Raw genomic sequence first — 19,855 nt, 5'->3', positions numbered from 1 at the left:
TTTGTTATAGATTCTTGAATAAAAGAAGTTGGCACTGAATGGATGGATTGATAGTTAAATATTATATTTTAATTAAGAAGTGAATAATGTCCTATTAAACTGATTGTGTTGACATGTAATGATAGAAATTACCGGTAAGTAGATTTAATTGATATAATTTGGTTTTCCTTTTTCCTTGGGAATGACATGATTATGATAATATCTTGTGAGATTTGGACGATAATGTATGGATGAAAAATATTTAGGACTAAATAGTTTTTCTTTTTGGAAGGCAATTAATATAAGGGTAAAGAAATTTTTAAGAAATAAATAAGGATGTACGACAATTGAAAATAATCACTTTGGCCTAAATATAGTAAAATGTAATAGATAAGTGAAAGCAAATAGATGAGATGTAATAGTAAATAGTATTATAAGTTTGTATAATGATATTTTAAAAGTTTATATGACAGTTTTCCAGGTGATAAAGTAAAGGAGACAGCATTTTGTTGGATGATAAATACCGTATGTAAATGTAAATTCATTGTATTGTATTGAAGATTGAAGGTATATGATATTGCACTGTTTACAAGTTGAGGAAAAAAAAAACTTTTACACACACACCTCTCCAAAAAAATCAGAATTAAAGTAAGAGAGGGAAAGAAACAAATGTCTTAAGAAATTCTATATTAAAGGCAAATTAACATCAATACTGTAGAACTGGACATTCATAGTGTGAATGGACTAGGTCAGGGGTGAGTTCTGGATCCTTTTGTTGCCCATTTGCTCAGGGCCTCGCTGTGTGCGCATGCACACTTTGTGCGCATGTGTGTGCCTGCAGCAGTCAAAAAAATAGCTTCCGACAGAACCACCTCCATGTCATCATAACCAAGTTACTAACAATTCTAAAGAACTGGTTAGAACTGGTAGAAACCCACCTCTTAACTAAATGTTGTAAAATATAGTACAGTGTCCCCTGGATTTCGGTGGGGGATGCGTTCCGAGACTGCTCGCGAAAGTCGAATTTCAGTGAAGTAGAGATGCGGAAGTAAATACACTATTTTTGGCTATGAACAGTATCACAAGCCTTCCCTTAGCACTTTAAACCCCTAAATTGCAATTTCCTATTCCCTTAGCAACCATTTAGATTATTACTCACCCTGTTTATTTATTAAAGTTTATTAAAAAAATATTTATTAAAAGCAAACAAAAATTTAGCAATGACATATGACGTCATCGGGTGGGAAAAACCATAGTAGAGGGAAAAAACCCATGAAGTATTTTTTAATTAATATTTTTGAAAAACCGTGGTATAGACTTTTCTCGAAGTTTGAACCCGCAAAAATCGAGGGAACACTGTACTGTACATGTTCACTGGCCTCAGGCTTTAAAGGAAAGGACACATACTTGCTACTGTTTAGGCTCCAAGTAACAATTAGAACCAGATTCCAATTATTCATCCATGAGCTGTCACTTGGTCAGTATGCCAAACTTCCATATAAAGCCTGAGTATATATCTGTTTGAGTGATAGGTTGAGTCCGTTTTATAATCAGTACATCCATTTAAAGTGTCCATTGTATATCATTACTAAATACTGTTTATAACATTTTCACATCAATATTAGCAGAAAGAATAAAGAAAATACTGAATAACTTGATACATACCTAGATTCCTTACAGGATGACAAATAAAAAATAACATGAGATTTATAATGAACACTTTGGAATTTTATGAGGACCACCCTAAGTGCCAAGCTTCCCTAGTTTTCCTTGATGACCAAAAGTTCTTTGATAATTTGAACTGGAAATTCATTATAACACAATTTAAAAATATGGAATTCAGCACAAAATTTGAGAGGATGATTGAGCAAATCTATACCAAGCAACAGCCAGGGAAATTATAAACAATGACATCACTGAAAATTTTGATATAACCAAGGGAGTATGACAGGGATGCCCACTATCTCCTCTTCTATTTATTCTTGCATTAGAAATATTATTAATAAAAATAAGAAAAGACCAAGAAATAATGGGTTTAAAAATCAGAAATGAAGAATATTTGGTCCAAGCTTTTGCTGATGACCTTGTTTTTATAACTCCACTAGAAACTGAACCAAAATTGATACAAAAAATAGAGGAATTCGGTGAAGTAGCAAGACTTAAGAAAAATAGACACACATCTAAAATAATAGCTAAAAATCTCATAAAGAGACAATAAATGGAATTGGAAGATAAAATAAAAATACAAGTAACTAAGAACATAAAATATTTAGGGATTTATCTTACAGTGAAATGCTCTACCATTAAGGAAGATAATTACGACAAATTATTATTACAAATAAAAAAAAATTAGAAACTTGGAAATTTCACTGTTAGGAAGGATCATTACGATCAAAATGAATATACTCCAGAGAATACTATATTTGTTTCAAGTTGTCCCAATCAAATTAGGTAACAAATGTTTTTGAAAATTTAAATAAATTAATTACCAAATTCATATGGCAAGGGAAAAAAGCCAGGATTGAATTAAAGCTCCTGCAACTTTAATTAAGATAGAGGAGGATTGGCATTACCAGAATGGGAAATTTACTACAATGCAGCAACTTTAATTTGGATAAAATATTGAATTGAAAATTAAAAAATGGAAGAATTTTAGTCATAGAGGGTCACAATCTGCAAATGGGATACCATGCATTTTTATGGGATGAGAAAAATAAAAAACATAGATACTTCCAAAAACATATAATAAAAAATGCTCTTTTGCAGACTTGGGAAAAAATAAAAATCATTATATACAAATCCCAGCATGGATATCACCAATAAAAGCAGTGACCCACCCATTTTGGCCATTGACAAAATAATTAGATACAAGTATGTATTAAATGAACAGTTAAATTAAAAAACAAAACAACAATTGGAACATGATATAGACAGAGGAGTAGATTGGTGGATATATGATCAAATTCAATCCAAATTTAAAGAAGATTAAAAAAGTATATGAAATCCAGAAAAAGAAGAAGAATTGGGCAAAATTATACAAGGGACTGAACAAAAAATAATTAGTAAAGCCTATAAATTTCTATTGATATATAAAATGAAAGAGGATATAGTTAAAGAAACAATGATTAAATGGGCAAAAAAAATAGACACAATATAGAATTAGAGGGATGGGAACAATGTAGATAACAATTATAAAATTAAAAATGTCAGTGGCATTCAAGGAAAACCAGCCAAAGATGTTTTAAAGATGGCACCTCCCACCAGCAAGCCTGACAAAGATGTATCCAAAGACTTCACCAACCTGCTAGAAATGCAAAAAAATTGTATGTTACATATTATTATTCATATGGCAAAAAAATGTTGGATTAAAATTAGGAAATGGTTAGTAGAAATAATGGAACAACATATAGATCCGAGGCCAGATATATTTTTATTTGGACTACTGAACATAATTACAACCACAAGAATAACACATGCCCCAAAATGGAACAATGATAAGGCACCATTGGAAGAAGAATTTATAAGGAAAATACTGGATTGCATGGAGATGAACAAATTAACAAAAGAGATAAAAGAAAAGGAAGAGACAGATTATTATTTGGTTTGGGGTAAATTATACAATTGGTTAGAAATTAGAAACAGAGATTAAAGTTTAAAGATGAAAAGTGAAATAAGAAACAATGTGGGTAAAAAAGAAGCATGTTAGAAGAATGAATAGTAAAGGAAGGAACAAGAGAAAAAGTGCAAAGAGAAACAAGATATACTAAGAGATTAAGAATGACTAATAAGGAAATGGTCTGGTTCTGTCTGTGCCTGTCCATGCTCGGCACCATCTTTTTTCCTGAATTTTTGGGCAATTTTCCTGTATCTGGATGGCTTTTCCTCATTCTGTGATGTGAAAAAGCCCTCCCACCTGATGCCAGATCAATATTTATTTCTTTTCTTTCTATTGACTTCTTCACCCGAATCACAGCTGTGCAGCTCCTTAACTGTCTTTCAGGCTGAATCGATCTTCTGAGCATGCGCGGAAGTAAAACTGCATGAGGGGACACATGGGCGCGCGAGCAGAGCGAGTGTACATGCACAAAATGTCACGATGTGAACCGGTGACGAAAGTAAGTGGAACCCACCCCTAAAGGGAACCCCACATGATATCTGTCAGTCCAGGAATGAGAGTACTGTACCTGTCAGTCTTGCTTCTGAAAAAGGCCTTTTCAGCATTTTTGTTAACTTTCTGATATAAACAACTTGTTATACAAAACAAATGTTGAAAAGATCAGACACAGAGATTTATACCCCTTTATTAAATTTAGATGTTTTGGGAAACACGTACACCTATGAAATGCTACTGGGCAGTTGCCAAAAAGGAACCCTCTGTGAAGTGGAATGGTCAAAGGGGAATCCCAGGGTAGCATAAGTGGAATGGATAAAGTAGCAGGCCTTCTTGATGCCCCCTGCCCCAAATTGTGGAGTAGAACATTCTGCCCTCAGAGACTTAAACAGCTCCTTCCCTTCTGTGATTCCAGAAGATTTCTAAAGCCTTTTCATGTTCCAACAAGCTTTTGGCTGCTATTGATTGTTGCAGGTGCCCATCTTTGTACTTATATAATTTCCTTATACTGTCTGATGGTGTTTATATTTGAATGATGTTTGTTATATGCGCTTTCTTTGTTGTACACACCACTCGTAGAGTCATATGATTTGGGTGGTTAATGAAGACAGCAAATAAAAAAACACCAGAAAGAGTGTGGCACTCTTTTTTTCTTTTTTTAAAGTTTACTTTACCTTTTTTAATTTCCTGCAGGGAAGCAGCTAGGAACCCAACAGCATTTAGGTGGAGGGGGGGTATTTTTTAAAACAAAAATTCTTAAGGAGACCCATCATGTCAGAAGAGCTGAAATGAAGGCATTCATTTTCCCCCTTAAGTTATAATTGGCTGTCTCTTCCCCAAATTACCAAAATAGAAAACTTGCCTTCACTGAAATTATTGGAGAAGTTTATAGTTACAATGTAATTAAGATATTCTGCAACAAGGGCTTATTTCGGGACTTCTTCTCCATAACAGCAATGCAAATCAACTTGTGACATTGCCCGCAGGTATGATTTGACAAATGCATCAGGCTTATTGTTTCACTTTGTTCTGCTGCCAATAAGATATCAGAAAGATGATTTTCTTCTATACATTATTTTTTTAAATTTTAGGGTGTGCCAGTAATCCAATCACACACCTGAATTCTGTGCTTATAGGAATACATTTCATAAAAAGAACTACCTCCTTCCATACAGTTTTGCACATATGAAATTTTAAATCAAGAAAAAGATAGGGCTACAATTACCATTGTAGAAAGTTTGTTGGATCACTTAGTTTGCGCTAATTCCACTCTCACCATTCAGACTTCTACATGATGCATTATATGAAAAAAAAATGCTTCTAGAAATGCAACATTACTACCAGAGATAATGTTACATTTCTTGCACTCAACATTGCATATTGAATTAGATTAGATTAAATTAGATTTATTGGATTTATATGCCTTCCCTCTCAGCAGATTCGGGGCGGCTCACAACAATGGTAAACAAAACATAGTAACAAATCTAATATTACGCAATCTAAATTACAGTTTTAAGTTTAAAAATCCAAAAGAACCCCAATATATAAAAAAAACAAGCACACAATCGAATCATACACAAAAACTACATGGGCAAGGGGGAGATGTTTCAATTCCCCCATGCCTGATGGCAGAGGTGGGTTTTAAGGAGTTTCCGAAAGGCAAGGAGGATGGGGGCAATCCTAATCTCTGGGGGGAACTGGTTCCAGAGGGTCGGAGCCACCACAGAGAAGGCTCTTCCCCTGGGTCCCGCCAGATGACATTGTTTAGTCGACGGGACCTGGAGAAGGCTCACTGGGATTCGTGCGGCAGAAGGCTTCAAAAAGTCCCCCATATAAATAAAAGAATTCCTGGTGTGTTTCTTATTTTCTTGGCACCAACACAGAAATGGGTTGCTGTCACCCATTTCTGGAATATTTATGTTTGTCAATTTAATTTTTCCATCTATTTATTTATCTTCCCCTCTTCCTCTCAAACAAAGCCTCAAATTTCCTGGGGTTCATTCATCCAAATTCTAAACCACTGCAGTTGAACTTACCTTTTTGAGACTGTCAAGGTACTAATATGTATTAGATTCTTTACATTGGTTGATCCTAAGTTATGAGGTTACATTAAAAAAAATTCAGATGTAGAATTCAGGTTCCAAGATTATAACAATGACAGCCTTCCTTCTAATGTGTTCTATTCCATTGTGATTTGCCAAAAATGCTGCCAAGTTTCTTGATATAGCAGAATATAGCTCAACAATTAGAGACAATAATGACAGGCAATACAAATCCCTGCATGTTTATTCAGGCTGCATTATGGCTAAAAAACAAAGGCCTTACTCTTCTGTAAACCACACATATTTAAATATAAATCCTCTTGAATGTGGTGGGTTTTATTTCTATATGAAGCAGTATAGGGTTGTGATATAACTGCAGATCTCCCAAAGCATATAGGCAACAATTTGTACAAGAGCCCAGCATTGTGGTATTTATGGATCATATCTCCTCCTCCTAGCGGATGTCTTTTTATGCAACTTCCCGGCATGTTCTGTCACTTATATTAACATGTGTTGGCTATAGAACAGTACTCAACCTGCTGGCCACCTCTAGTTGAATCGGTAAATAACATTTTAGGGAACATTGTTATTATTGTCATTGTTGATGGTCAGCCAGTCTTTTTCCTGAATCATGAGTCAGCACAAATAATTTGCAATTCAAGACATTTCAATCAGTGATGAAATCCATTTTTTTACAAACTATTGGTTCTGAGGGTGTGGCTTGGTGGCAGTGATGGGCTCCTACGGGAACGGTCAGGAACGCAGTTCCGGTAGCAAAATTTGGAGCTCCACCCCAGAGCACCCAATTTGCACTGAAAGATGTTGAAACAAAATGCATAAGCCACGCCCACAGTGTGGTAGTAAACATTTTGGTAGCCCATCACTGCTTGGTGGGTATGGCTTGTTGGGCGTGGCAGGGGAAGAATACTGCAAAATCTCATTTCCACCCCACTCCAGGTGGGAGGATATTTCAAAATTTCCATTCTCACCCTACTCTAGGGCCAGCCAGAAGTGGTATTTGCTGCTTCTCTGAACTACTCAAAATTTCCACTACTGGTTCTCCAGAACCTGTCAGAACCTGCTGGATTTCACCCCTACTTTCAACTGAAGAAATAACAGGGGAACAAGAGGATGGTGGGTTAATTATTACTGCTCTCCTTAGGGATCTAATTGTAAAATTTCCACATACAGCAAAATCAGCTAATATATGAAGTTCACCTTAAGAAAGTTATCCAAACCTCTTTCAACTTAAACTTGACTTGTTAACCATCTGTGTTCCTTAAATCTTGAGTCTGTATTAGATCTCTGCCCACCAGAAATGCAGGAGAAAATATTTGCTCTGTTGGAAGATTATGTGATATTTGTATTCTCAGCTTCACCACTGTGGGTTTCTTTAAATAGAAGCTATACTTTACTTCTAAATTGCTTAAGGCAAAGGAAGCAGAAACGATGTTTATGAATGTTTAAATGCAAATGGAAAGGAGAGTGAATGCTATGCTAGCTAACATCAAAGGCTCACCAAAGACTCTGCATTAATGAGCCTCTTTGTTTCCTGGATCACAGATTACAACAGGTTTCCAACTCATTGCCAAGGTTTTATCTCCATTTGGGAGGGCTGTAAATCGCAGGCTATTTCGCTCGCTCGCTCGCTGCCTTTCACATGCAAAGTGAGAGTGTCTCAAAACACAAGGGGGATAAAAAGAAGAAAAGTGGGGAGGACGAAAAACTGGAAGCAACAAATCTGCTCCGTGCTTTTCCCTCCCTCCCCGCTCTTCGCGTTTTGCTTAGAAGCAGAACAGGGCAGAAAAGCAAGGGGCGACACGGGCTAAGGTTTAATCTAGAGAGGGTTTGTTTCAGGCGGTACTTCGGACCTTTAGAGAGCGGCGGGGTGGGGGCAGATCCAGGAAAGCTCCGCGCGACTCTTTTCGGTGTTGGGGGGCGGGTGTCACTCCCTGAGAGATGGAGGAGCCTCTGTCTCCATCCTTAGCTTACATGCTTATTGGGGAGGGAGGGAGAGAAAGAGAGAGGGAGGGAGGTTTAAGCGTGCCCTGAGAAGTCACGCATCTGGTGGAAAGGTTGTTTCTTCTTTTTTTCATCCCGGTGGAAGGGTGGGTTTGCTTTTGAGCTGCCGACAAATAAATCTTTTCAATAGCAGAACACGACCTTTAAGCAGAGGGAAGCGCTGGAGATAATTGAGGTGTTGAAAGTAACAATTATGTGCCATGCGGAGAGTACGAAGACCTCTTCTACGTGGAGTTTTGTTCAAATCCCCGACCAGATGGAAGGTTTGCAAAGACCCGCAGCTGTCCCGCTATGAAAAGGAGCGGGAGCTACGTCGGGGTGTTGTTTTTTTTACCATTCATTAACTTTTTGTATGCAAGAATTGGGAGCGCCAGGTTGGGAAAATATCGTCTCAGAACTGTCTCGTGAGTAACAGGGACTTTGAGGAGGACCCGCAAGTGAAAAATTAGTCGCCTAAGTTTGTCTACCCACCCCGCCTCTGGCGACACCCCCCCCCCCCCCCCACCCTCCACCCACCCCGCTTTAAAGCGGTTTGAAAACCGGCTGAAAAGTTGTTAATTTCATGTTTCCTTACCCTCGGGGCACGTTAGGAAAAGTAATCATTATCTGAGATCCAGCGTTCCATGTCTTTATTTCAGGAGGGATCACCCAATACCAGAAGAGGAGAAATTGAGAAAAGAAAAAAAGGAGTGGGGGAGAAGAGAAAAAACAGAGGAGCTCCCTAATTTTTTGCGGGGGAAGGGACCTCAAAACCCCACCAGATGTAAATGCTTTTAGCACTGTACGATACTGTATTTGACAGGCACAAAAGTAAAAGGCACAAAACAGTCTCACCCCAAACATAAACGGGCATCTTTGGGGCCCAGGCTACTTGAGCTTTTCTGCAGTCAATGAGACCAAAAAGAGGGTAATCGGCAGGGGTAAATATCAGAAATAGAGCCTACACTTGATTTACTCAGAAGTCAGTGCCATTGGTAGAGTTGCAGGCATAGCTGAAAAAGCTGAGTCTCTATTAATAATTTTTTTTAAAAAAAAATCCCACTGCTGATGCTTCATGTCGTTTGACTAGTTTGGGTTTAGTCTAAACCCCAAGTTTAATTTAAAAATAGTTCTGCCCATTCATTAAGAAAATAAAATATAATAATATAAGGGCAATTATGGCTGTAATCTAATCCTTGCTTATTTAAAAGTTGGTGCCATTAAAATTAAGAAAATTGTGTCTAGGTTCTGTGGGGAAGACAGGCATGTCTTGCTAGCTAGAACAACAGCTGTAAACAGCAGCGCTGCAATTTTGGGTGACTGGATGTCAAAAAGACCTGGTTTTTATTCCACATAATATAACAGAGTGATATAGAAATAGTTGTAATTCATATGAATTTACCAGGAACTATTGTGGTTAATTGGAGCCATAACATGGTTTTTTAAAATTTATTTATTTAGCATGTTGCATTAATCTAGTCAATTGTTTTGTGTAACAATGGTTAAACAAATCAGGGTTTGGTTTGCTAAGTGAACCAACCATTCATTCCTGGTTCCATTCCCCTGAGATGATTTCCAAATAAATGGCTATGGGATCAGATTCTTAACAGCAACCAAAACCCTTTACTCAGGAAAAAAAAACCCACTGTGGTCTTATGGAGAGGGGGGGTGGACAGATTTTGATGTTTTAGGTAGGGATGGTTCCAATAAACAGGGTTCTGAAATGGTGAATGGCTTGTTTTTTTAAAAAAAAGTGGAAAAAGTGATTACATATTATTATTAGTATTATTATTATTATAGATAATAATAATAATAATAATAATAATAATAATAATAATAATAATAATAATAATAATAATAATAATAATAATAATAATAATAAAGGCCACCACCGTCTCCACCTCTTAAGGCAAAAGATTAATGCCGTTGCATTAAAAACAGGCTTCCCAACTTGCTTGCCTTCCCGACGTGTCATACGACATCTCCCATCATCCCCAGTCACCCTGAGCCTCTGGGGAGGTGAGCCGACTGGGAATTCTGCGAGGCATCTGGAGGCAAGCAGGTCGGAAAAAGGGGTGGGTGAGGAGAGAGAGAGAGCAGTAGAAGGGAGCCAAAGCCCCCATTGTTCGCTCGCTCCGCGGCTCTCTTTCTCTTGCACACTGCCTGCGCACAGGCCGGCGGGCGTCTGCGTATTAACTTGCGCCACCGACACGTGTAAGTGCGCCAATCCATCGACTGGGACCAACTTTGGGGCAGGAAGAGGGAAAGCTCGCGCCCCTTCTTCTTCTTCTTCCTCCTCCTTCTGACCGAGATATTGTGTGCTCCGCCCCCTTGCCAAGGTTTTGGGGAAGGGCTGCCCTCGCGCTTCATCCCCGGGAGACGTGAGCGCGGCGCTTCCCAATGGCCCGTCGCGAGCATCCCCTGCAGCCTTGGGCGGGAGGAGACGGGCGCTGTCTCTTTAAGGCTTGAAAAGCGCGTCGCGGGAGAACAGAGTCTTCCAAGCCCTCCCCGCCGCTGTCAATCAGCCGGCGGCGGCTTTGATGTTGCAAAGTCTTTTGGCTAGGGCTCTCCAGTGTTCTTCCCAGAGCCGCGCACTTTTCACAGCACTAGCTCAGCTGCCGCTCGGGGTGGCGGGGATTTTTTCCCCTTCCTTTCTTTCTTTTTTAAAAAAATTCCTTCTTCCCAGCGAAAGACGCCGGTGCTGCTGCTGCTCCAGACTTCTCACCCAGGCTAGGCTATTTAAACTGGCTGGGCCGGCTGCTATTTAATCAAACTTTCCCGGGGTTTGGGAGGGAGGGAGGGGCGCCCGAGACCACGGAGGGGGAGGGAGGAGAAGCGGTCGATCGCTGCCTCGACCCCTCCGGTTGCTTTTCCTGCCTTGGACCGCAAGCACAATCCACCCACCCCTTCTCCTTCCCTTAGGCTAAGCGCCCCGGCGAGAAGTCGGAGTGCCAGGATACCGGTGGAGGAGTTGGTCGAACGCTTTACCTCCTCTTCAAGAAGGAAGGGAGGGGAAAGGAAGGAAAAGAGGGAGGAGAGAAAGAAAGGTAGGGAAGAGAAGGGAGGAAGGAGGGAAGAAAGGTAGGGAAGGAAAGGTAGGGAAGAGAAGGAAAGAAGGAAGGAGGGAAGGAAGGAGAGAAGGAGGGAGGGAGGGGAGAAGGAAAGGGAAGGAAAGGTAGGAAGGAGAGAAGAAAGGGTAGGGTAGGGAAGATAAGGAAAGAGGGAAGGAGAGAAGGGGGGAGGGGGGAAGGAAGGAAGGAAGGAAGGAAGGAACCAACCGGAGTGCCCCGCTCTCCTTCCCGGCGCCACTCCGACGCCCCCAAATTCGCTCTTCCCTGGCTTGGATCGAGAAGCAAAAAATGCCCCAGCTCAGCGGCGGGGGCGATGACCTGGGAGCCAACGACGAGATGCTCGCATTTAAGGACGAAGGGGAACAGGAGGAGAAGACCCAGGCCAACGTCTTCACCGAGGGGGACCTGGCTGACCTCAAATCATCCCTGGTGAACGAGTCGGAAAGCGGTGGCACCAGCAGCAGCAACAACAACCGTCCGGCGTCCAACCCAGCGGCGACCGTGGCTGCCGCAGGAGCCCATTCCGAGGTGAGAGCGAATCCTGCCCGGCCCGCATCACTTTCTTCTCTTATGCCAAACTTTTATAAAGAAAAGAGAAAAAAATCGACCTTCACCCCTTTCACTCTCCTGGCCTTTTCTTCTTCTTTTTTTGCAGGCAATCCGGCGGCTGCAAGAGCCCCCGAGGGTCTATCAAGAGAAACTCCCGAATCACATGGACGATGGTCAGTTTCGAGGGGGTTGGGAGGCAGCCACCCGCTCTCCTCCTCCTCCTCCTCCTCGTCTCCTCTCCTCTCCCCCCCCCTCCGCCGCCCACCTTTTCCTCTCCCCTCCGCGCCTCGAGGGAGGGAGCGTGACCGCCGAGGGGAGGGGAGAGAACGGAGGGGGGAGATTTGGCAGCGCTCGAGGTCCGCGGGGGGAGAAATGTCAATGCCTGGCTGCTAAACCGAAGCGGGCAAAACACCTCGCGCTCGCGCCGGGAGAGGGACTCCCGCACCGCTCGGGGCTGCCGGCTTGCAGGGGACTGAAAGTTACTCTAAAGGTGCTGCTCCGTAGGCTGTCGTCCTCACACACACACACACAAAGAGAGAGAGACCCCTTTTGCATGCACACACGCGCACCCTCCAATGCAACCTATTTCTTCCCCCCTCCATAATTGACTGTTGCATCGCAGGAGGTAAACCTGGGTCTGGGGTACCGTTGGCCGGGTGAGCTCCTTGCAGGGGGTGAAACCTACCACTACCACCACCACCCACTGGAAGTTTGAGGAAGAAATATGAAGCAGGTACAAAGACCTGAGAGGGAATGCACCCCACTCCTTATAAGCACCAGTTTAACCAAGGTGGAGAAATGGAGCACATGTGCACGGCTGCTTTCATTCTGGGAGGTGGTCCTTTCATTCCTGGCTTGTCTTTTGCCACCACCTGAGAAGTTGCACGCCAAGGCTCATGCCTAGCAGTAATGGGGGGGATTCAGGTGAACCTCGCAGGTGCTGGCGAAAATAAACAATGCCACAAATGTAATGGGTTCTGAGACCTGAGAAATCCTAACCAGGGGCTTGCATTTTTACAGGTTTAAAACATCAGGACCCAGGGATGTATAAAGGATCTCCTTATTCTGGATACCCTTTCCTCATGCTGTCTGATCCTTACCTGCCAAATGGATCTATGTCACCTTTGGTGAGTACACTTTCCCCTCCCATTCCTAAATTCCGACACTGTGTCTATGGGGTCATGGTTCAAGACTGAAATTAAAATCTTTAATCTTCAAAACTTTTTAACATGATCGGTTCCATTAAAAGGAATTGTGGCCTTTTAGGCAATACCGCCTTTGCCTTGCAATGCTGCTATACATGCTTGCTTGTGGGTGGGTGTTTCTCCTATCAGCCCAGAGCACACATATAAAGCAAATTAGCCAAATCATAGTATTAATATTAGAATTAATACTACTGTTCTAAAATTACTTTTTAAAAAACAATTGATCAGAAATGGCTCAGTTAAGGATGTGTTCCTTGACTTTTTTGTTTTATAATCTATAGCAAAGTGATGTAAACACCACCATCCCCATGTATCTTAAGCTAAGAGGCATTATAAATGTGTACCTAGTAGATGCCAAGCCCTACTTACTTCCAGATAAATATGTGAGTTAGAGATTTCATTATCCCCCTCCCTCTTGCCAGAGATTTAACTTGGTTGCAAAATGTCAACTCTGAAAATCATGTATATTTGTGTGTGTAGAGATTGAAGTTTCTATTAATCGGGCTCATTCCGTAGTAGATCCCCCTGAATTTGAAGCAGGGGAGTTTGAACTGAATTCTGAATCCTCAGATTTATTCTACCTTTGAATAGTTAGTTAGTGTAGAGATTATTTTAAGGCAAACTTTGTGTTCATGAACTGGTCTAGTGGCCATGGGTTAAAAATGAGCTTGTTGCCTATTTTGTAAAATTACAGCACACAGGCATATTGGAAAAGTACATTTTTAGCACCCTGCCTACATTAGAGAATGGGGAAAATGTTTTAATGAAAACTTATTTTGTTACTTTGGAGAAGTAAGGAATATATTACAGTTGGATATCAGGAAATAAATCAATAAAAATTCTTTAGTATGTAGTGAATTTGTTATTGGTGTTTGGTATTAATGAGTATCCTATATTTTCTTTCCTTTGAAATATCTTCTGTTTTCTTCAACCTCTATAGAGAGCTGTCAACATAAACATTTCTCTACTGAATAAGAAATTCAGAAATATATGCAAAGAATCTTTAAAAAAATAGTGCTACTATTTTGAAGTAAATAAATAAACTATTTTTAATATTCAGTGTAACACTCTTTGCAGCAGGGCCATGTTTTATGCTTAATGATAAATAATCATAATACAAACTGATCTTGGCCTCACTAGTTAGAGATCCGTTATGTGGCTATCAGATGGATTTATTTGTTGGTAGGATGAGTTTGAGATTTGTAGAATTTGGATTCAATATTGTAAAAAGCTGCCTGTAGTTTCTTACTGGTAAAAAAGAGAGGATAAATTATCAGTGTTATAAAATGTTGCAGGGTCCAATTTGAATCCTCAGTTCCCTGAGCATGGGTTCCAGTACAAGTCCAAAACCTTTGGTCCCAGTGACCAACTCAGATTGGACTTTGCAAAATTATCTTGGGACAATTATGTTTCTCTACATTCATGAAGTGTTGCCATTTCCTGCTTTCTTATTTGCCATTTTCCTGCAATTGTTTTATGCAATTATTGGAAGACTTTCTTTTGTACTTATACTCATTTCAGTGAAGCCTACTTTCCAATGTTCGGGAGATTAATTGGAAGATTTAAATGCTGCTGTGAGTGTGGCTATGTTTTTCTTACAGCTTTACCCCAAGTTTATACGGATTCTGTTGCAGTCTTACTCTAGAATTCTAAATTGGTTTCCGCAGCAATAAATCTAGTTTGTTTCATAGTCTCGGATTTGCTCCTTTGGTACATAGTTAAATGGAATTAAGCCCATTAATCAAAAAGGGACTGTTTCTACTGCACTATACATAGGATAGTGCAATTAAGGACAATTTCTCTGCCCTTTCAATATAACTTCAGATCTTGGGGAGTTTTGTGCCTTAATTTTTTTTTATTCCATCTGAAGGGTCTGTCCGAAGTCCAAAAAAAGAGCCAGTCTCAAAAGAAATGCAGTCAAAGAAATGTAACGCTCTCTGCACTCACTAGAAATTGATGGAATGTTTAAGTCAGAAAAACCATTGCTTTCGCTTAGGTTGAATGTTTGTTTGGATTTAACATTAGCATTGTCTCCTTCTTAAAGAGAACAGATTTCTTGGGTAGCTAGCTAGTGTCGAAGGGAGATGTTTCAATTTTATCTATTGATTAAAAAAAACAAGACTTTGGGGGCAGGGATGCAAGCAAAACTTCAGATCTGGACAAGGAAAGAGTCTAAAGTGTTGGTGGTATCGGATTCAAAAGGGAATTCTACAAAACAAGAAAATAAACCCATCCTGGGCTGAGCTTGCAAGACTTTACCAAAATTTTGTCATTTGGCTTCCTGTGCCTTGGTCACACACAGAAGGCAACATTTTCTCTTCTGACCCTTTAGTAATTGACATTTTGAGGTATGCCAATGAAAGTGGAAGTTCTACTATGCTATTTAAGTTAAGAAAGTTGTCAACAATTTATTAACTCCATTTAAAGCCATCTCTGGAAGCAGCTGTCAATTCAGATTGTGGGTGCAGATTCTTGAGTTACTGTAATACACTTGATAAAAACGGCGTCTAGACTGTAGCAGAAGTGATTTGGATTGAAAGTGTTAAATTTCCTAATCTCCAGCACCCAAATTACTGCTGCCTCCCTCCCCCCTCTTTCAGCTTTTTGATAGTTTTAGGTTGTTCCTTTCTGCAACTTTTCTGTCTCAGTGGCAACTTGTTATGGTCTTTTTTTATATATAAAAGTAATAAGCAGAAAGATAAACAAGCAAATTTCAAGCAGTTTCCTTCCAATAAAAATCAAATAAGTTAAATGAAGAAGTTGTTAATGGGGAAATAAATTCACTGTAAGCTAAAAGATTAATGGGGTATGTTTGTAAATGGAAACTACATATTGCTAGAAACTAGGAAGAAATTAATATCAGAATAATAGTTTGTGCAAGCTAACAAATTCTGGTACTAGCTACTTAAGTACATCGCAACATTTAGAGTAAGATAGACATTTATTTCTACTGCCTGTTTAACAACTAATTACCACTATTGAATTTTTAACATTGATTATTAGATTGTATACAAGGAGCAGAGTGATAGCCTAAAGTTCAGTTTAAGCCTTTCTTTGCTCAGAACTCAGTAAAGCAGTTCCGTGATTTAATTGGCTTCCCTGGAACAGTTTTACACAAAGTAATATTCTAGTTTGATCATTCCAGAAATTCTGAAATTTCCTGAAAAGTAGTAACCTCATTTTAAAGGAAAAAAATGCTCAAAATTTCTTAATAAGGAGAAAATGTTTTTAATAACACTGCATTTTTTAAAAAAACAGAGGAAAAGGAGATATTTAGTTTTGGAGTGCTTCACTGCCTTTAAATTTTCTCTCAGTCATCTGCAAATGAAAGCAATGGATGCAACCACTAGAAAGAATTGCAGACAGGTGCTAGGGTCATTTTCCCTGTAAATCACCTTTTCTAATTTTTCTGTAAATTGTCCCTCCCATATATACTAAAATTATCTTTCCTGATGAACAATTAACCGGAAGCATCATTCTCATTTATATCTGGTGTAAAATGATTTTTAAAGCACTAATTTTAAAAAGCACAATCTGGAAGAGATTTATCCAGTAGATGATATATTAAAAGAGATACTAAGAGTAAGAGATACTTACTACTAATGAATGGAGCAAACTCCATTTTATGGAGTATATCAGCAGTTTCTGTTGGATCAACTTTGTGGGCTGTCTATTATGCAGAAAGATCACTGACATTTCCTTCGTTAGCACTTCCACATGATAATGTGAGAGATTGTGATTTTAAAGATAGCTGGCTTCACAAAAGTGTCTTTATCAACAGTGGTCAAAGCAGTCCTCGACATGACCATAGTGAAGCCTAAAACTTCTGTTGCTAAGAGAGACTACTGATAAGTGAATTTAGTGCCATTTTAGACCTTTCTTGCCACAGCTGTTAAGTGAATCATTTTGGTTGTTGCTTTAGTAACATAGTTGTTAAGTGAATCTGGCTTCCCCATTAACTTTGATGGTCAGAAGGTCACGAAAGAGGATTGCATGCCCCAGGATGTTGCAACCATCATAAATGGTTGTCCTTGGAAAAGGACGGCATATAAATCCAATTAAAAAAATAAATAAAATAAAATAAATATAAGTCAGTTGCTAAGCATTGGAATCTTGATCACATGATTGTGGGGAGGCTTTAATAGTTATAAGTGTGAAAAACAATCATAAGTCACATTTTTCAGGGCCGTTGTGAATTCAAACAGTAAATGAACTGTTGTAAGTTGAGAACTACCTGCATAGGATATTTTGTGGTGCTGGCCTATACTGTATACAGTACAGTGTTCCCTCACTTTTCACGGGGGATGCGTTCCGAGACCGCCCGTGAAAGTTGAATTTCCGCAAAGTAGAGATGCGGAAGTAAATACACTATTTTTGGCTATGAACAGTATCACAAGCCTTCCCTTAACACTTTAAACCCCTAAATTGCAATTTCCCATTCCCTTAGCAACCATTCAGATTATTACTCACCATGTTTATTTATTAAAGTTTATTTTAAAAAAATATTTATTAAAGGCAGATGAAAGTTTGGTGATGACATATGACGTCATCGGGTGGGAAAAACCATGGTATAGGGGGGAAAACCCTTTTTTAATTAATATTTTTGAAAAACCGTGGTATAGACTTTCCGGGAAGTTCGAACCCGTGAAAATCGAGGGAACACTGTATATCTAAAAAAAATCTGCTAAAAAAAGCCGTTGTTTGCAATAGATCTTGTCCCAGCTGTTATGGGGTCATAATCTTAAACTATTTGGGGGGATGCGGAAAATTAAATGGAGCAGTAATTTGAAATAACAGAGCTCCTCATGTGGAGGCAGAATATGTATTGATGTACTAAAATAAAACATATATTTTCAGTTGTTGGCTTTCAGAAATTGATTGAAGCTCATATTATAACTTATAATCAGGAAAATACTAAGCAAAACTGTGTGTAGCACATGCAGATATGCTTTTATGATTTCTCAGTTAGATCTTTCCAATATCTTCAATTTTTAACAAACATCAAGGAGGGAAAGAATGTTTATTTTGACCTGCAAATTAGCAAAATAATTCTGTGTTTGTTTGAACCATGAGTATGGCTTCCAGTCTACGCGTCTATTCAAAGTTTCCTTTTAATTCATTTGAGTACATGCCGAAGGAGGTTATGTAATACATGTAAATGTATTCTACTGCTTGTAATATAGTATAAACAACTGTTTGCTAAGTTTTACCTTGGGGAACCTAGAGGAGTATTGGGGTAACGGAGAATGAAGGAAATATTCTGGCTAAATTTCAGACTTAGAAAGGCATGTTTTGATTAGTGCAAATCTTTTGGAAAAGGTGCTTTGCAACATTCAGGAACACCTACAAAAGAACCTTTCTTAACATGGTTAAAGAAGCCTTATCCTTTCCTAAGCTTGTGAGGCTGCTTTGTAAGCTGTTCCCAACTATCTTGGCATGTGTGTGTAGGATGATTACCTGTACTTGATTTTGTTAGGGGGAAAAAACAAAAACAACAAACGCCTGTGCATGATTCTCCTAAAGCTACATACAATCATATTTGTGTACTAGTTATTCAGCTATTATTAACTGATACCTGAGGTCTCATCCCATGTAAATATCAATGCAATATATCTCTTTCAAGCCACATTCTTCAAGGTTTTGTAAGCAACGCATGTCTGATAGTTGTTTTGTACAATTCTATGGGATCATCCCATTCTGAAAACTTTTAATTTAGCTGGTAGACTGCTTATGATTTTTATATGACTGAATCAGCAGCCATCAAGTAGATCCCTGAGAAGGTCTTGCAAGCTGATTGTCTATCCTATCCCTTTAAAAGACAGCTCCATCATCAATAAAATAAACATAGCTAGGCAGTTCTGCTTTATCAGCTGAATGTACAGTACAGGATTTAAGCACTGCCCATTCTGTGGTTACATTGCCAGATTAGAATTAGAGTGATCCAGACTCAAATTGTTATGTTTTTAGAAAGCTCATTGAGTGATACTGACCCATACATGATCTCTTAACCTCAGTTGCAGCACAGATATGTTGAAGAAATGCAGTAGCCAGTCAGTCATGCATACGACTTGAGTTCTTAAAATAAAAGATATGGTCTCAAGTTATCAATAATATTTTTTATTATTTATTTTATTCACCTTGGATGCTGCTTAACACTAGTCAACTCTGGGTTTTAAAAAAAGTAAAAAGTCACGTGCAATTCAGATCAAATAAACAATGAAGAAGGTGGAAAATCCACCTAGCACTAATATTTATTACCAGTTTGCATTAATTATTTTTTACCCTATTTCAAGAGTTGCTAGTTTTGTAAATGCATCTGATAGCAACACATTTCCCAGGTCTTGAGCTGAAGCTGTAGTGAAAGAAGCTTAGCCATTATTTGTAGAAGGGCTAAATCATTCGGTAGAGGAATGTAAGAATTTGGGAGTGATGTACCAGTCTCTGACCCAAATAGACAATAGTAGAGTAGGATAGGGTAGGGTAGGGTAGCATAGCATAGTGTAGCATAGTGTAGCATAGCATAGCATAGCATAGCATAGCATAGCATAGCATAGAATTCTTTATTGGCCAAGTATGATTGGACACACAAGGAATTTGTCATTGGTGCATATGCTCTCAGTCAATTGATCAATTGCATCAAACCAATGTAGATATAAATATATTTTTCTTCTTGTTGTTTTTAAACCATGATTTATTCCTTACTATGCATGACCCAAGGTAGCTGTAGCTTATTTAGTAAACAAGTCTGAAATGAATCATGTAAATTGTTTTTGAACTGGGTCATTATAAGGGAAATTCCTAAATTTGTCCCAGGGAAACTATGTTGCAGAAAGCATATCCCAACATTGGCTACGGAATCAAAACTCTGCTTGCTTGATTAGCAGTCCTATAACACAG

The 19,855-nt window shown here is 39.1% G+C and overlaps 1 protein-coding gene across 14 annotated transcripts in view; it reads left to right on the top strand.

Moving 5' to 3' along the window:
• Positions 1–10,370: 10,370 nt before the first annotated feature.
• Positions 10,371–19,855, top strand: part of TCF7 (transcription factor 7) — a 152,454-nt gene continuing 142,969 nt past the window's right edge. For 7 of the 14 annotated variants that reach the window (XM_070739252.1, XM_070739244.1, XM_070739251.1 and 4 more), the window contains exons 1-3: positions 10,714–11,732; positions 11,860–11,926; positions 12,774–12,880. In XM_070739252.1, the coding sequence (XP_070595353.1) occupies positions 11,493–11,732; positions 11,860–11,926; positions 12,774–12,880 (414 nt within the window). In that variant the 5' untranslated portion in view covers positions 10,714–11,492. Of the gene's footprint in view, positions 11,733–11,859; positions 11,927–12,773; positions 12,881–19,855 lie in introns of all 14 variants that reach the window. The other 7 variants (XM_070739255.1, XM_070739254.1, XM_070739243.1 and 4 more) reach the window with 5 other exon arrangements.

The sequence above is a fragment of the Erythrolamprus reginae genome, chromosome 2 (genome assembly GCF_031021105.1).
Source record: "Erythrolamprus reginae isolate rEryReg1 chromosome 2, rEryReg1.hap1, whole genome shotgun sequence".
Lineage (NCBI taxonomy): Eukaryota > Metazoa > Chordata > Lepidosauria > Squamata > Dipsadidae > Erythrolamprus > Erythrolamprus reginae.
The sequence above is the reverse complement of the archived record's forward strand: the minus strand, read 5'-3'. Positions and strand labels throughout refer to the sequence as shown.